The sequence below is a fragment of the Chiloscyllium plagiosum genome, unplaced genomic scaffold (assembly GCF_037043375.1).
Source record: "Chiloscyllium plagiosum isolate Xiang-an unplaced genomic scaffold, Cpla_swu_hap1 HiC_scaffold_1, whole genome shotgun sequence".
In the NCBI taxonomy this organism is placed as follows: Eukaryota; Metazoa; Chordata; class Chondrichthyes; order Orectolobiformes; family Hemiscylliidae; genus Chiloscyllium; species Chiloscyllium plagiosum.
This window is the reverse complement of record NW_028270139.1, coordinates 39361684-39374361: the sequence shown is the minus strand read 5'-3', so window position 1 is coordinate 39374361 and position 12678 is coordinate 39361684. Positions and strand designations below refer to the sequence as shown.

At 39.0% G+C, this 12678-nt stretch overlaps 1 protein-coding gene across 1 annotated transcript in view; it reads right to left on the bottom strand.

Annotated features, from left to right (window-relative positions):
- Positions 1-7488: 7488 nt before the first annotated feature.
- Positions 7489-12678, bottom strand: part of LOC122552757 (N-acylethanolamine-hydrolyzing acid amidase-like) — a 31376-nt gene continuing 26186 nt past the window's right edge. Inside the window, exons 10-11 of the mRNA XM_043695690.2 lie at positions 10270-10360; positions 7489-10178 (exon numbers count right to left, since the gene is read on the bottom strand). Of these exons, the coding sequence (XP_043551625.2) occupies positions 10291-10360 (70 nt within the window). The 3' untranslated portion in view covers positions 7489-10178; positions 10270-10290. The remainder of the gene's footprint in view (positions 10179-10269; positions 10361-12678) is intronic.

Below are 12678 nucleotides of genomic sequence, written 5' to 3'. Positions count from 1 at the left end.
AACCATACTTTCAGGCAATGACCTCCAGATTCTCACCTCACTCTAGATGGTAAAGAAATTCTTCTCAACTCCCCTCTCCTCCTTTTCCAACGTTTACCTTCAACCTATGCCCACTTGCTATTGACCCCTGCACTAAGGGGAGGCAAGTGTCCTCCTATCCACCCTATCTCTGCCTCTCATAACCTTATATACCTCTATCTGATCCCTTCTCAACCTTCCCTGCTCCAAGGATAACAGTTCTCCCTCGAGTCTTTCAGACACAGATTGCTCAGGAAATACAATACAGAAAAGTTCCTCCATTCAATCTTCTATAGCCCTTCAAAACTGAAATCCTCCAAACATATTATCACAAGCATCAAATGCTACCTTGAAGGACTCAGTTAAAATTTGTGCAGCCAACACTTCTTCACTGATCAAAATGGAAACATCGAACTAGAAGCAGGAGTAGGCCATTCAGCCCATTGATCCTACTTCACCATTCGACATAAACCTGGCTGATCCGCTTTCTCAACTCCCATTCTCTCCCACATCACTCGACACCTTTTGCCTTTAGAAAGCGACCTATTTGTTCCTTAAATAAATTAAATGACCTTATCCCTGCAGCTGTCATATCGTTAAGGATTCCCCAGGTCCACCACCCTCCTTGTGAGATATCTCGCATTATTCCAGTTCAAAATGCTCTGCTACATATCCTGAGACCATAACACCTTGATCTCGCACCATCTCTGTATCCAGTCTCTCCAGCTTGTCAGAATTGTAAAAGTATTAATGAGATCTCTCCTCTCTTTCTTTTAAATTCCAGTGAATAGAGGCTCAATCAATCCACTCTCCGTTACACAAACCTGCACCTCAGGAATCACTCTGATGAATCTTTGCTGCACTCCTTCTCGAGCAAGTATATTATGAGGAGACCAAAACTGCACACAACAAATACTACAAATGTGCTCTCACCACAGCCCTGTACAGCTGCAGTAAGTCTTCCTTGTTCCTGTACACAAACTCTTTTTTAAAGACAGCTAACATACCAATTGCCTTCCTGACTGGTCTATAGCTGTACCTGTCTGTTTCCTTTCAATAACTGATGTACAAGGACAATTAAGTTTCCCTGTACCTCAAGATTTCCTTATCTATCACAAATGAAAGAATACTCTGCAATTCCCTTTTTCCTAGTGAAGTGGACAACTTCATCCTTATCCATGTTATATTGCTTCTGCCATGTACTGCCCCCTTATTCAACTTGCCAAATCACCCCGAAGCCTCTTTACATTGTCCACACCACTCACATCTAATTTCATGTCATCAGCAAAATCAGAATTTGATTCCCATTTCCAAATTGTTGATATATAATGGTCCAAGCTGTAATTCAAGTCCAATCCCCTGTGATTCCCCACTTGTCACCCCCGTCACTCTGTAAATGAGCCATGTCTGCTAACCCATTCTCAGTCCATGTCAGTATATTACCACCAACCTCATGTCCTTTGATTTTCCACAATAAGTTCTTATGTAGGGTTTCATCAAAAACTTTCTGGAAATCCAAACCTACCATATCCACATTCTCCCTTATATATGAGTTATGTTTTCAAATACCTCCAGTACATTTGTTAAATGTGATTTCCCTTTTATAAATGCATGCTGACTTTGTGGAATTACATCTGCATTTCCCATTATCTCAGAATATAAGACTCCACCATTTTCTCTATTACTGGTGTTGTGCTAACTGGTCTATAATTATGGCTTTAACCATCCCTGCTATTTTAAACTTTTGGTTTATATTTGCCACCCTCCAATCTGCCAGGACTGTTCCGGAATCTACAACATTTTGGAATGTGACAGCCTCAATATAATCCATCATTTTCCTGGCCATCTCCTTTAATGAACTGGAATGGACATTATCAGACGCTGGAATTTGATCAACAATCAACTTCACAAAAGACACCTGACATTCCCCGAACCATAATCCATTGATTTTCTTTTTGAGCAAATCTGCCAGTGGAGCAGATATAGTGATGAAATTTGGTACAAATGTGTAATAGAAATCACATATTTCAAATAATCCCATTATTTCTCATTTAGGTTTACAGGCAGTCAACTCCACTAATGCTTGCAGTTTTGCTGTTTGTGGCAGCACTGGTGCTTAGCTGGTTACGTTGCTCATGCATTTGTAAATTCACTTTTACACAAATTGTCTTACCAAACCAGCCAATTGCAATTTCTTAACAAGATTTGGGGTTATTCGGAGTGGTCCTCCCAAGTGTATAACAGCACAATCTTGAGACAAATTACATAATTTGAAACATTGGTTACCTACTTGCTTTAACAGTCTCTGGAAAGTTGCTGGAGGAATTTATTAGCCTGAACACTATCACTCAGTATTTGGGAAAGACTATCTGAGGTGCAAAGGTCAATATGGTTTGTCAGCATCCCTTTCACAAATCTATTAACATAAGAAATCTGGCATGGTCAACATTATCAATACTCTTTTCCAAGTGAGGGATTGAGGAAGAGTTTGTATTTGTCACTGCAATGATCTGTCTGTAGTGTATGAAGAATCTGTTTGAACCATCAGGGCTTCGGCAGTCACATAACAGAGGAACCCAGCTGCTTTGACTAGATTCAATTAGGTGGCTTTCCAACACGTATTAGATTTCTGTTTTCACCTGAACCTGTCTCTTTGGTCCTAAGTTGTAAGGAAACTGTTTTAAGGCAGAGAACTCTCTGAGGTTCACATCCGACATGGCGAGAGTTGTACACATTGGTTAGTCCCTACAGAGAATTTTAAGTTCAATGAATAACAGTGTAATCTTTTCTTTGTTCTTCTGTCTCTAAACACGAAAACAGTGTGTCTGTACTTCCCGAGAGTTGAGTAATAGCACAACAGTGTGTGAAGTAGCAGCTCAATCAACCCAACTCAAAGCCTTTGTTTGTTTTCAATAAACCTTGGATTGTCTTCACCCTTCTTTTGGATTCTCCACTGGTATGTGTGTAGCTGGGAAAACTGGTAATGTATACAAAGCTGTCTGGTTCCATAAAGAGCTGAAAAAATCTGTTTGCAAACTGCAGCGCATTATTCAAATCACAACATTGGAATGATGTGTGTTGAGAAGAATATTTCGAGAAAGATTATAACAGAATCAGAACTGAGCTCCTGCTATCACTTTACATTGATACACTAAGAATAATAACCGATGAGAATAAGAAATACCTTCCCTTTAAACACAAAGAAGTCCACATTTTCTCGACTCTTCCCACCATAGTCTGGTGGGAAAATTAATTATTCTTTCTGGTCTTAGCAATGAATGGATGTGCAAAATAATTGGAGATTATGGTCTCCAAAGATCTTGAGATTCCTGGCCATTACCACATGTGCTGTTCGCTAGTCTGACACTCAGTGATACCAATGGCCACATCAATGAACCTTCTTAAGGATACCAAGGTGACAGGCTCTTGGGAATTAGTAACTTCTCAATGTAAACTAACAGGGCATTGATGACACTAGTTTGTCCATGTTCTTCAACATGCTGCTTCAGGGTGCAATTGCAAACAGTATCCGTGAATCTGGAAAGATTCTGTTAGTTTTCTGTGCTTGCCAAACCTCCTGTAGTTTTCTTGTTGCTGCATGTAACTATCTGGTTTCAAGTCTCCAATTCTTCTCTGAAGCTCTTGTCCTCCTGCTCTGTTTCATTCTTTGATATTATGGTCAATCTATCTGCAGTGCTTTATAGGCACAGGGTCATAGAGATGTACATCACGGAAACAGACTCTTCAGTCCAACTTGTCCATGGCGACCTGATACCCTAAATCAGGTAGGTAAAAACAATGACTGCAGATGCTGGAAACCAGATTCTGCATTAGTAGTGCTAGAAGAGCACAGCAGTTCAGACAGCATCCGAGAAATAGTAAAATTGACGATTTGGGCAAAAGCCCTTCATCAGGAATAAAGGCAGAGAGCCCGGAGTGTGGAGACAGAGGCTAGAGGAGGGTGGGGGTGGGGAGAAAGTAGCATAGAGTACAATGGGTGAGTGGGGGAGGAGATGAAGGTGATAGGTCGGGGGCGGGGGGAGGGGTGAGTGGATAGGTGGAAAAGAAGATAGGCAGGTAGGACAAGTCATGGGGACAGTGCTGAGCTGGAAGTTTGGAACTAGGGTGAGGTGGGGGAAGGGGAACCTCATTTTCAGCCATTTTTAAATCTCTCCCCGTTCACCTTAAAGCTATGCTTTCTCGGTCTGACTCCCGTATTCGAGAGAAAAGACCTTGAATATTCACCCCATCCATGCCTCTCATGATTTAATTAACTGCTATAAGGTCACCCCTCATTCTCTGATGCTCTGGGAAACACTGCCCCAGCCTACTCACCCTCTTCTTATAGCTTAAATCTTCCAACCTTGGCAGCATCGTTGTAAATCATTTCTGAATCCTTTCAAGTTTCACAACATCTTTCCTACAGCAGGGAGACCAGGATTAACCACTGTATTCCAATAATAGCCTTACCAAAGTCCTATATAGATGCAATATGATCTTCCAACTTCTATACTCAGTGCACTGATCAATAAAGCCAAACATACCAAATGTCTTCTTCACTACCTTGCCAACCTGTGACACCCCTTTCAAAGAACTATGATCCTGCACTCCAGAGTCTCTTTGATAAGCAACATTCCCCAGGACTTTACAATTCAGTTTGACACTGTTCTTGAATATAATCTGTTGTTTCATCATAGTTCATATACTCAGAATCTTATATATGAAAAAATAGGAGCAGCATTCGGAGTTTAGATTCTTCATTCAATGGTAGATGGCAGAACCCACAAATAGCGTAGAATTTGGTTGATCATGCTCTTTGCTGGCTTTGCCAAACTTTACCTGCTCATGTCACAGGGTGGATTTCTTTCTCAAGTCTTGGTTACGTGCATAAGGTCAAAACAATTTCTACTGAGCCATTGGATTATGGAAGTAGTTCCATTTCAGAACACTAATTGATTAACTTGGTCACTGGAAAATGATTCCTTGTGAAGAATTGTTTCAAACTCATGTTTTACTTTTTCACAAGTGAGCAGGAGATCTGTAATGCAAGGTTTGTGATTTATATGTATTCACACAATATCTTTTTGAGTGTGGGGTTTTAAACTAGTGACATATGAGTCGCAGCTTTTTGATAGGAGCACATTTAAAAACGATTTAGCTCAGTCTTTCCAGACCATGAGTCTTAAACTGGTATGCATCGGAAAACAGGTGACTGCAAGGATCACTGGAGTCTTAATGGAAGCTTGCTTATGCTGAGGGAGTTTATGACTAGAGAAAGTATACAATACGCCATTTGTTTAGCAGAATCTAGATTTAGTAAGTTTAAAAAACTCAAAAATACCTGGGTTTTGTTCAAAGGAGACATGACTGGGGTCAGATGCAAGTACAGTCTATCTTAGGAAAGCATTTTTATTAGAGTTGGTAAAGAAATAGAGTACGGGTATTAGTTTGTGAAAATTTCCAGATCAGGAGGTTTTGGTAAGAAATTTACATTAGTTATTCACAACTGGAATGTCTAAAGTTTCAGTTTTATTATTAAAACAAAATTCTGCAGCTCAGAGGACAGGGACTGGGTGGAAGCAAATAAACAAACTTATTGGTTCGACAGGGAAGTAAAATTTGTCTGAATTTTGATTGCTGCAAAGTGATGGTGTTGGGAATAAATAGGGCTTTGTATTATTGGGATTTTTGAAATATTTCAACCTCGTTATATTTGGATAGCTTAATGTTGTTTATTTTGTTTTTATTTCTTTTGTATTATTGTTAAAACTCATCCTGCAACCTTTATATTTGCTCCAATGAAAGATTGCTAAGTTAGATTAAACTTAGGAGTAGATACGTTCAATCAACCAAATTTCAATCTGGGATCTGACTTGTTGAGTAGTAACATTAGTTGGGATCATAACACTTCCTCCAGGAAAGAGGAGGAGTTGATGTTCTAATGGCTTGGTTTCTTGCGAGTGGACATATGTGGGCTCAAGCATTTTCTTCTCACACAGGCTGAGGAGATTGACTTTGGCCATGCTGCCACCAATTTTAGGCCTTTCTCAATCCTACTTTGGCCTTTATCTCCTGCAAGGAGACAAAGGGAACGATGGAGTGAGATGAAAGTTGCTGGGGGTGCTGTTAGTATTAGTGCAGGTACAAGTCAGCTGTTGAAGAATTCCAAGTGAATGAGCAGGAACAGCAGGTTTCAGTAAGTCTTAGTAGTTTAGGAAGATGGGGTGAGTCATTGTGGGAAAACATTGCAGACAATAGTGATTGGTAGGTCATGGGCTTGGGATGGAAATGTGTATAGTAGCAGACTTAGAGAGAATGTGATTGTGAAGTGAGAAGATGGTGCACTTACCTGGTGGAGCATAGAGGTCATAACTTCTCTGTGACTGTGCTGCATTTTTGTCCGCACCATGGACACCATACTGATCCGAATGGTAACTTTAGATCACCAGAACTGTCAAACGCTTCGGCCTTTGCTGACCACAAGATTGGACACGAGCAGAGTCATGGAGATTGGTTCCCAATTAATGAGCTGGATAGTGGAGAATTGTGTGAGAATATTCCCCTCATGCTAACCCAGAACACATGAAGAGAAACCCACACCTGAAACTCCCCAAAATTGAGACTTCATCAAATGTGTGAAAACTGAGTCTTCTGTGTGATTTGCTTACTGTAGCCTGTATCATTAATTGCATCCCTTTTGATAAAGTTAAATATACCCAGACTGAAAGAAATTTGATAGGGCTTCCTCCAAAACATCAACTATAATAATTCACATTTATACTGTGTAACTGTTATAGGAAAGCATGGGAAGTGAGTTTATCTTTAAGTTCTGAGAGAGATTCCTGTACTTCTAAACTAAAGTTAGAGCTTATGCCTACTACTTGGAAGGTTTGAAACCAATTCCTAGTTAACAACAGAACACAATGTGAAATCTTATGAAATTAGCACTGGTGCACTCCTGTATGGGAGAATGGTCTGTGGCTGCAGTGTAAATGCTATGTGATTATCGCTTTAATGTAGTCATACAGCATTGTCATTTTTCTTGTTGTTTGTGGGATTTTTCAAATGCCATGATATTAGGAATGATGGATATTCCCTGAAATTCCCTTTGACCTTTTAAAATTTGTTTTATATGATCTTCCTTAATATAATGTCTTAATATCACATGAAATGAGTTGTGCTGCTTATTTGGAGGATCTATAACGGTGGAAACCTTGGGAGAAGAGCGAATAAAGTTATAATGAATAGTCATATTGGACTCAAAATGTTTCATGTGCCATCCACAAAAAAAGATCAATCTAATCAAGCCCCTTCCCTTTAGCTTTCTCTGATTCATCATTAAAATAAGACAGTGAGTACATTATAATGAGCTCAAACAACATCTAATTGTCAATAACTGTTTCTTCTAGAAACAATTTGTAGATGTTGTTGTTGGATTGGGGTGTACAAAGTTACAAATCACACACCAGGTTAAAGTCCAACAGGTTTAATTGGAAGCAATAGCTTTCGGAGCGACGCTCCTTCATTAGATGGTAGTGGAGTGCACAATTGTAAGACACAGAATTTATAGCAAAAGATTACAGCGTGACGTAACTGAAATTATACATTGAAAAATACTTTGATTGTTTGTTGAGTCTCTCATCTGTTAGAATGACCATGATAGTTTCACTTCCTTCAGATGTAAATCACAAAACTTTTTTTAAAAGTTACATCCTCAGGTTAACTAACAATTGGTGTCAGCCAGATAAGCTGTTGAGATGTTGAAGGTGTTAGCCCCCTGTGTTCCTTGTCTGTGTCATAATGTTTAGACTAATTCTAATCTAAAAAGTGAGTTAACAGAGTCTTACATGGATTCACACAGTTTTTGAGCAAAGTACAATGTAACTCTGCAAGTACAAATTCACTCCACAAACGTATATATGTATGTGTGCATGCGGGTTTGTGTGTATATGTGTGTGTGTGTCTGGGGTGGGGCTATGTGAATGTCTGTGAGAGAGAGTGTATATGTGTATGTGACTGTAAAGTGTCTAAGTCTGTGAGAGGGTGCGTATGGGAGTGTGTGTGTCTGTAGGAGTGTGTATGTGTCTGTGTGCATGTCTGTGTATAGGAGTGCCTGTGTGTGTGTGTGTGTGCATGTGTGTGCATGTGTGTGCGCGCGCGTAGGATTGTCTGTGTGTGTATAGTGCAATGGTGGTCACCTGTAATGTGACATGAACCCAAGGTCCCGGTTGAGGCCCTCCCTATGGGTATGGAACTTAGCTATTAGCCTCTGCTCGGCCACTTCTCGAAACACTTGCCCCCAGAATACCATTACAACTTGATAGAGATATGAACATCAGGGACCTGCTTTGTGGACAGTAAATAGTTCATACTAAATTGAAGGAAATACAAGTAAATCACTATTTCATCTGGAAAGAATAGTAGAGGTCTTGTCTGTTGAGATGATAGGAGGTTAAAGAGCAGGTGTTGCATCTCCTGCACTTGCAAGGGAAGGTGCCAGGTAATTGGAATGGGTGTTGTGGTGCTTGATTAGAGAACCAGGGTGCTGAAGAGAGACAGAGCTCTTTGAATGATGAAAGAGGAGGGTTGGTGATGGGAATCTAGTTTGACAGCTTGATTTCAACAGTCAAGTTTCACGGTAAAAGAAAGCTTGGATGCTGGTTTGAGCAGCAGAGGAGCTGATTCAGAGGTTGAGAGATGATGTCACAACAGTAGATATCAATTGTGGTAATAATCATTCAAAAAGTAAGTATTTTCAAAGCAATGATTTTGAAGCAAAAAATTCAGGTCATATAAATCAGTTGTTCCATGTATCATGCAGAAATTCTACCACTGAACCACCAATGCAATACGTATGGAAAGTTTGCTTTTCGATACAACTTTGCAGTTGTACCTCTTTAACTTTTCTAATTATTTGTACATACAGTCAATATTTTATTTAAAAATTGAACTGGAGGTGGAAGTATTAATTCTTCCTGTTGAACTTCAATTTTTAAAACACCTCAAAATATCCTATTTTGTTCAAATAGTGGAAAAAGTATAACATAATGAAAATACTCAAAAAGCTTATAATTTTGCAAATAAAAGAATGGCATTCGATAATGAGGACAGAATTAAGTCTAAACAAGCTAATACAATGGCTTTATTGAAAACAAAATGCTAAAAGGTTCTATGTAAGGCAGAGACAGCTGTCTTTGAAATAAAAGTTACTTCACCTGACTGAACAATTGATGATAATCCCTCAGTGTATTGCTTTTATAATAATGTGGATGTATTTAAATACAGAACAGGGTATTTTATAATTTTATTGCAAGATTTGTATGATCGATATCCAGCAGACAAAAAGCTCAAGATTCTGCAAGCTATGCCACAACTCAAAAGGAATTTCATCACCAGAACATCAATGCAGCTTGAGGCCAAGAGGAGGGGTAGGATGGGGAGAGAAGTTTAAAAAGCACAACTTTGGTGCCATCTAGAGGTTGTAATGCTTTGCTGCCTAACCACTTCACCATAAACTTTGGAAATAGTTTTAGAACAATTGTTCTTCTGTCAATCATTTTAGATAATATCTATTTTCTTTAAAAATGTAACTTAGATTTTAATTGCTATGATGTGACTAAAACCTTAATGTGTTTTATAAACAACAACTGCATTGATAGATATAAGGCATGAAAGTTGTCACTTCTGTAACTTTGGACATCTTGTAGGAGTGACACAGAAACACAGCATTCTCTCGACATTCAGATTTATTAAACATTATTTACACAAATCCTATCTTTTCCAGCTGATTATTGATGCTGTATTAATTGCCATCAGATGGCTTCAGAATTCAATTTCCAATCTTCTGTTAGTTATGAATTAAAACAAAACTGATCAAGATGCTTTTCCACATTTTACTCAAATCAAAATCAAAAATAGAAATCTTTTAGATCATACCAGGAATTTAATTTGAAATCTACAAGTTGATTTGTAAAGTTTCCAAACTGAAAGCTTTGGAAAATGTGCAGTAGAAATCAGAGAAAACACAGCCACGATCTATGCTTGAGGTTTGGAAAGGGGCATCATAATAAGTAGGAAGACTGACAAGAAACACCCAACAATCCTCAATTGCTTTATCTTCTAATTCAACAGTGCACATGTTTCAAGTGTCAATCTTTGGCCTATGAATAACAACAAAGATTAAAATACACAAATACAAAACACACAAATTTTGAGGAATCTCCAACGTAGTTGGATCTGAACTTTACTTACCAATTTCCAATGTATTCTGTTTTAAGTCCGAACTAATGTCCTGTAGTAATACGGCTGAGCCGCACACATTAATGTTGTATAGACAGTGGATCTAAGATTTAAATATGATTTTAGAAAATATCACCAAGTGATTTAAACATTTTTGCACATATTTAATACTACAATAGCATCCAATTTGCAGACACACAAATAATCCAGTTGAATAATTTTTAACTTTTGTGAAGGCTATTGCACAAGAGATGATTGCAACTAATGTACAACAGTTAATACAATATTGAAAATTTTATTGGTGGCAGCTTTAGAGAAATTGTTTGATGGTACATGCACGTTGGAAATTTCCTGTTGCTTAAAGACAATACAAGTGATCTCTGCAATAAAATGTCAGCATGTAAGGGAAAACTAATGGAACTGGCAGAAGAAATATCACTTTCATCAAGACTTGATTGCACTGGAGAGGGTGTAAAGCAAGTCCACCAGGATGATGCCTGCGATGAAAAGTCTCAGTTATGAGGACAGACCGGATAGGCTGGGTTGTTCTCCTTGGAGCAGAGGAAGCTGAGTGGGGTCTGGTTGAGGTATACAAAATTATGAGAGGCACAGACAGAACTGATTGTAAGAATCTTTTCCAGATGGTAGACATGTCTAAGACCAGGCATAAGTTTAAGATGAGAAGCAAGTGACTAGAAGAAATATGAGAAAGAAATGTTTCACCCAAGGCTGGTAGAACTATCGAACAGGCTGCTTGAGAAGCAGGTACTCCTGCAACAGGTAAGAAGCATCTTAAGAGTACTTAAAATACCAGGGCATAGCAGGCTCTGGATCAAGTGCAGGTAAATGGGATTAGTGTAGGTTGGTATTTATTGGTCAGTATAGACACGGCCAAAGGGACTGTTTGTATGCTGTATCTAAGTAGGGGAAATACTCTGTGTGAGTCAGTCAGAATGTAATAGACAATATTTATACTTATGGAGGTTATTTTCTGTTAAGTCATTAAAGTGAATTAAAAATAGACTGCAGGGTTCAGGTTCTACCACCCTAGAATGTGTTGACAGCAGAAAAACTTTACACCTTGCACAACTAGCTGGTGTTTGTAGCTCAAAATCTAAAGCAGGACATAACATACAACCAAAGATTTTAGGTTTGAAAGTTCTTTGGGGCCTTTTACAACACAGAATTACACGAGGAGCAGGACTTCTGCCTGCTGATCATCATTGACCCTGCTGGAGTTCATTGACTTTTATATAAATCCTATGCAAAACACCAATAAAGGCCGAAAAAGAAGTACAACAAAAAGTCTCCAGCTTCTTAAAATGGCAGCAAAGGATAAGTGCTTTACTGAGTTATCTCCAAGGTATGACTTGATCTCCACGACATTCAGATGATATGTAGTCAGAAGCTGAGGTCAACTGGAGCAAAACTGAATAATATTCAGTCCTCACTTTCAGTTTGTGCATTCTGTCCTTAGAAATTAATAATGGAAATATAAAACTGTGTGTGCACATTTATAATTGACACTGGCAATGTAAAATGACCAAACTCTTCCACTCTTTGAGAGAAAGTGAGGGCTGCAGATGCTGGAGATCAGAGCTGAAAATGTGTTGCTGGAAAAGCGCAGCAGGTCAGGCAGCATCCAAGGAACAGGAGAATCGATGTTTCGGGCATAAGCCCTTCTTCAGGAATTCAGGATTCCTGAAGAAGGGCTTATGCCCGAAACATCGATTCTCCTGTTCCTTGGATGCTGCCTGACCTGCTGCGCTTTTCCAGCAACACATTTTCAAACTCTTCCACTCTCCTACCAGGTGCAATATTGTTGTAGCTTCATGGAGGGGGGTGCTAGTATCGTGGGACAAGTCAAAATTGAAGCTTCTAGAACTGTACAAATGTGGCTACATGAGTGTACAGTAAACACTGACAGAAAACATACTTAGAAGCAACATGTTACGGCATGTTACAGAATATGGTCACTCTGTTGCCTCTTTTTCTTTCTCTTTTGTCTCATATATTGCACTCCCTTATCTTCTTTTTGCTTTTGGCTTTCTGTTCTGTTTTGTTTATCTCTTCCTTGCAAATCGGAACAGAGCAGGAGGTGATAATGCTTGTTGTGGCAGCAAAAAGAACCAGCAAGAGTTGTCACTTGCACTGGGTTCAGATGATTACAATTCACATTTTGCTCTTCAAAACTATCACCACAACATGTACAGACATGTGGTGTTTCAGTTTGTTTAATGGAAAACTACATTGAAAAACAACCTGCAGATTGCGTTTGAAGGAGATACACTATCCTGGGTTGAAGTTTGGTTAACACACTGACACCAGACAGTAGGAATAAACATGTAATTCTCACGTTGGCAGGCTATAACCAGTCAGGTATTTTAAGGGTCAGTGCTAACTCTCAGTTGTTCAGAATCC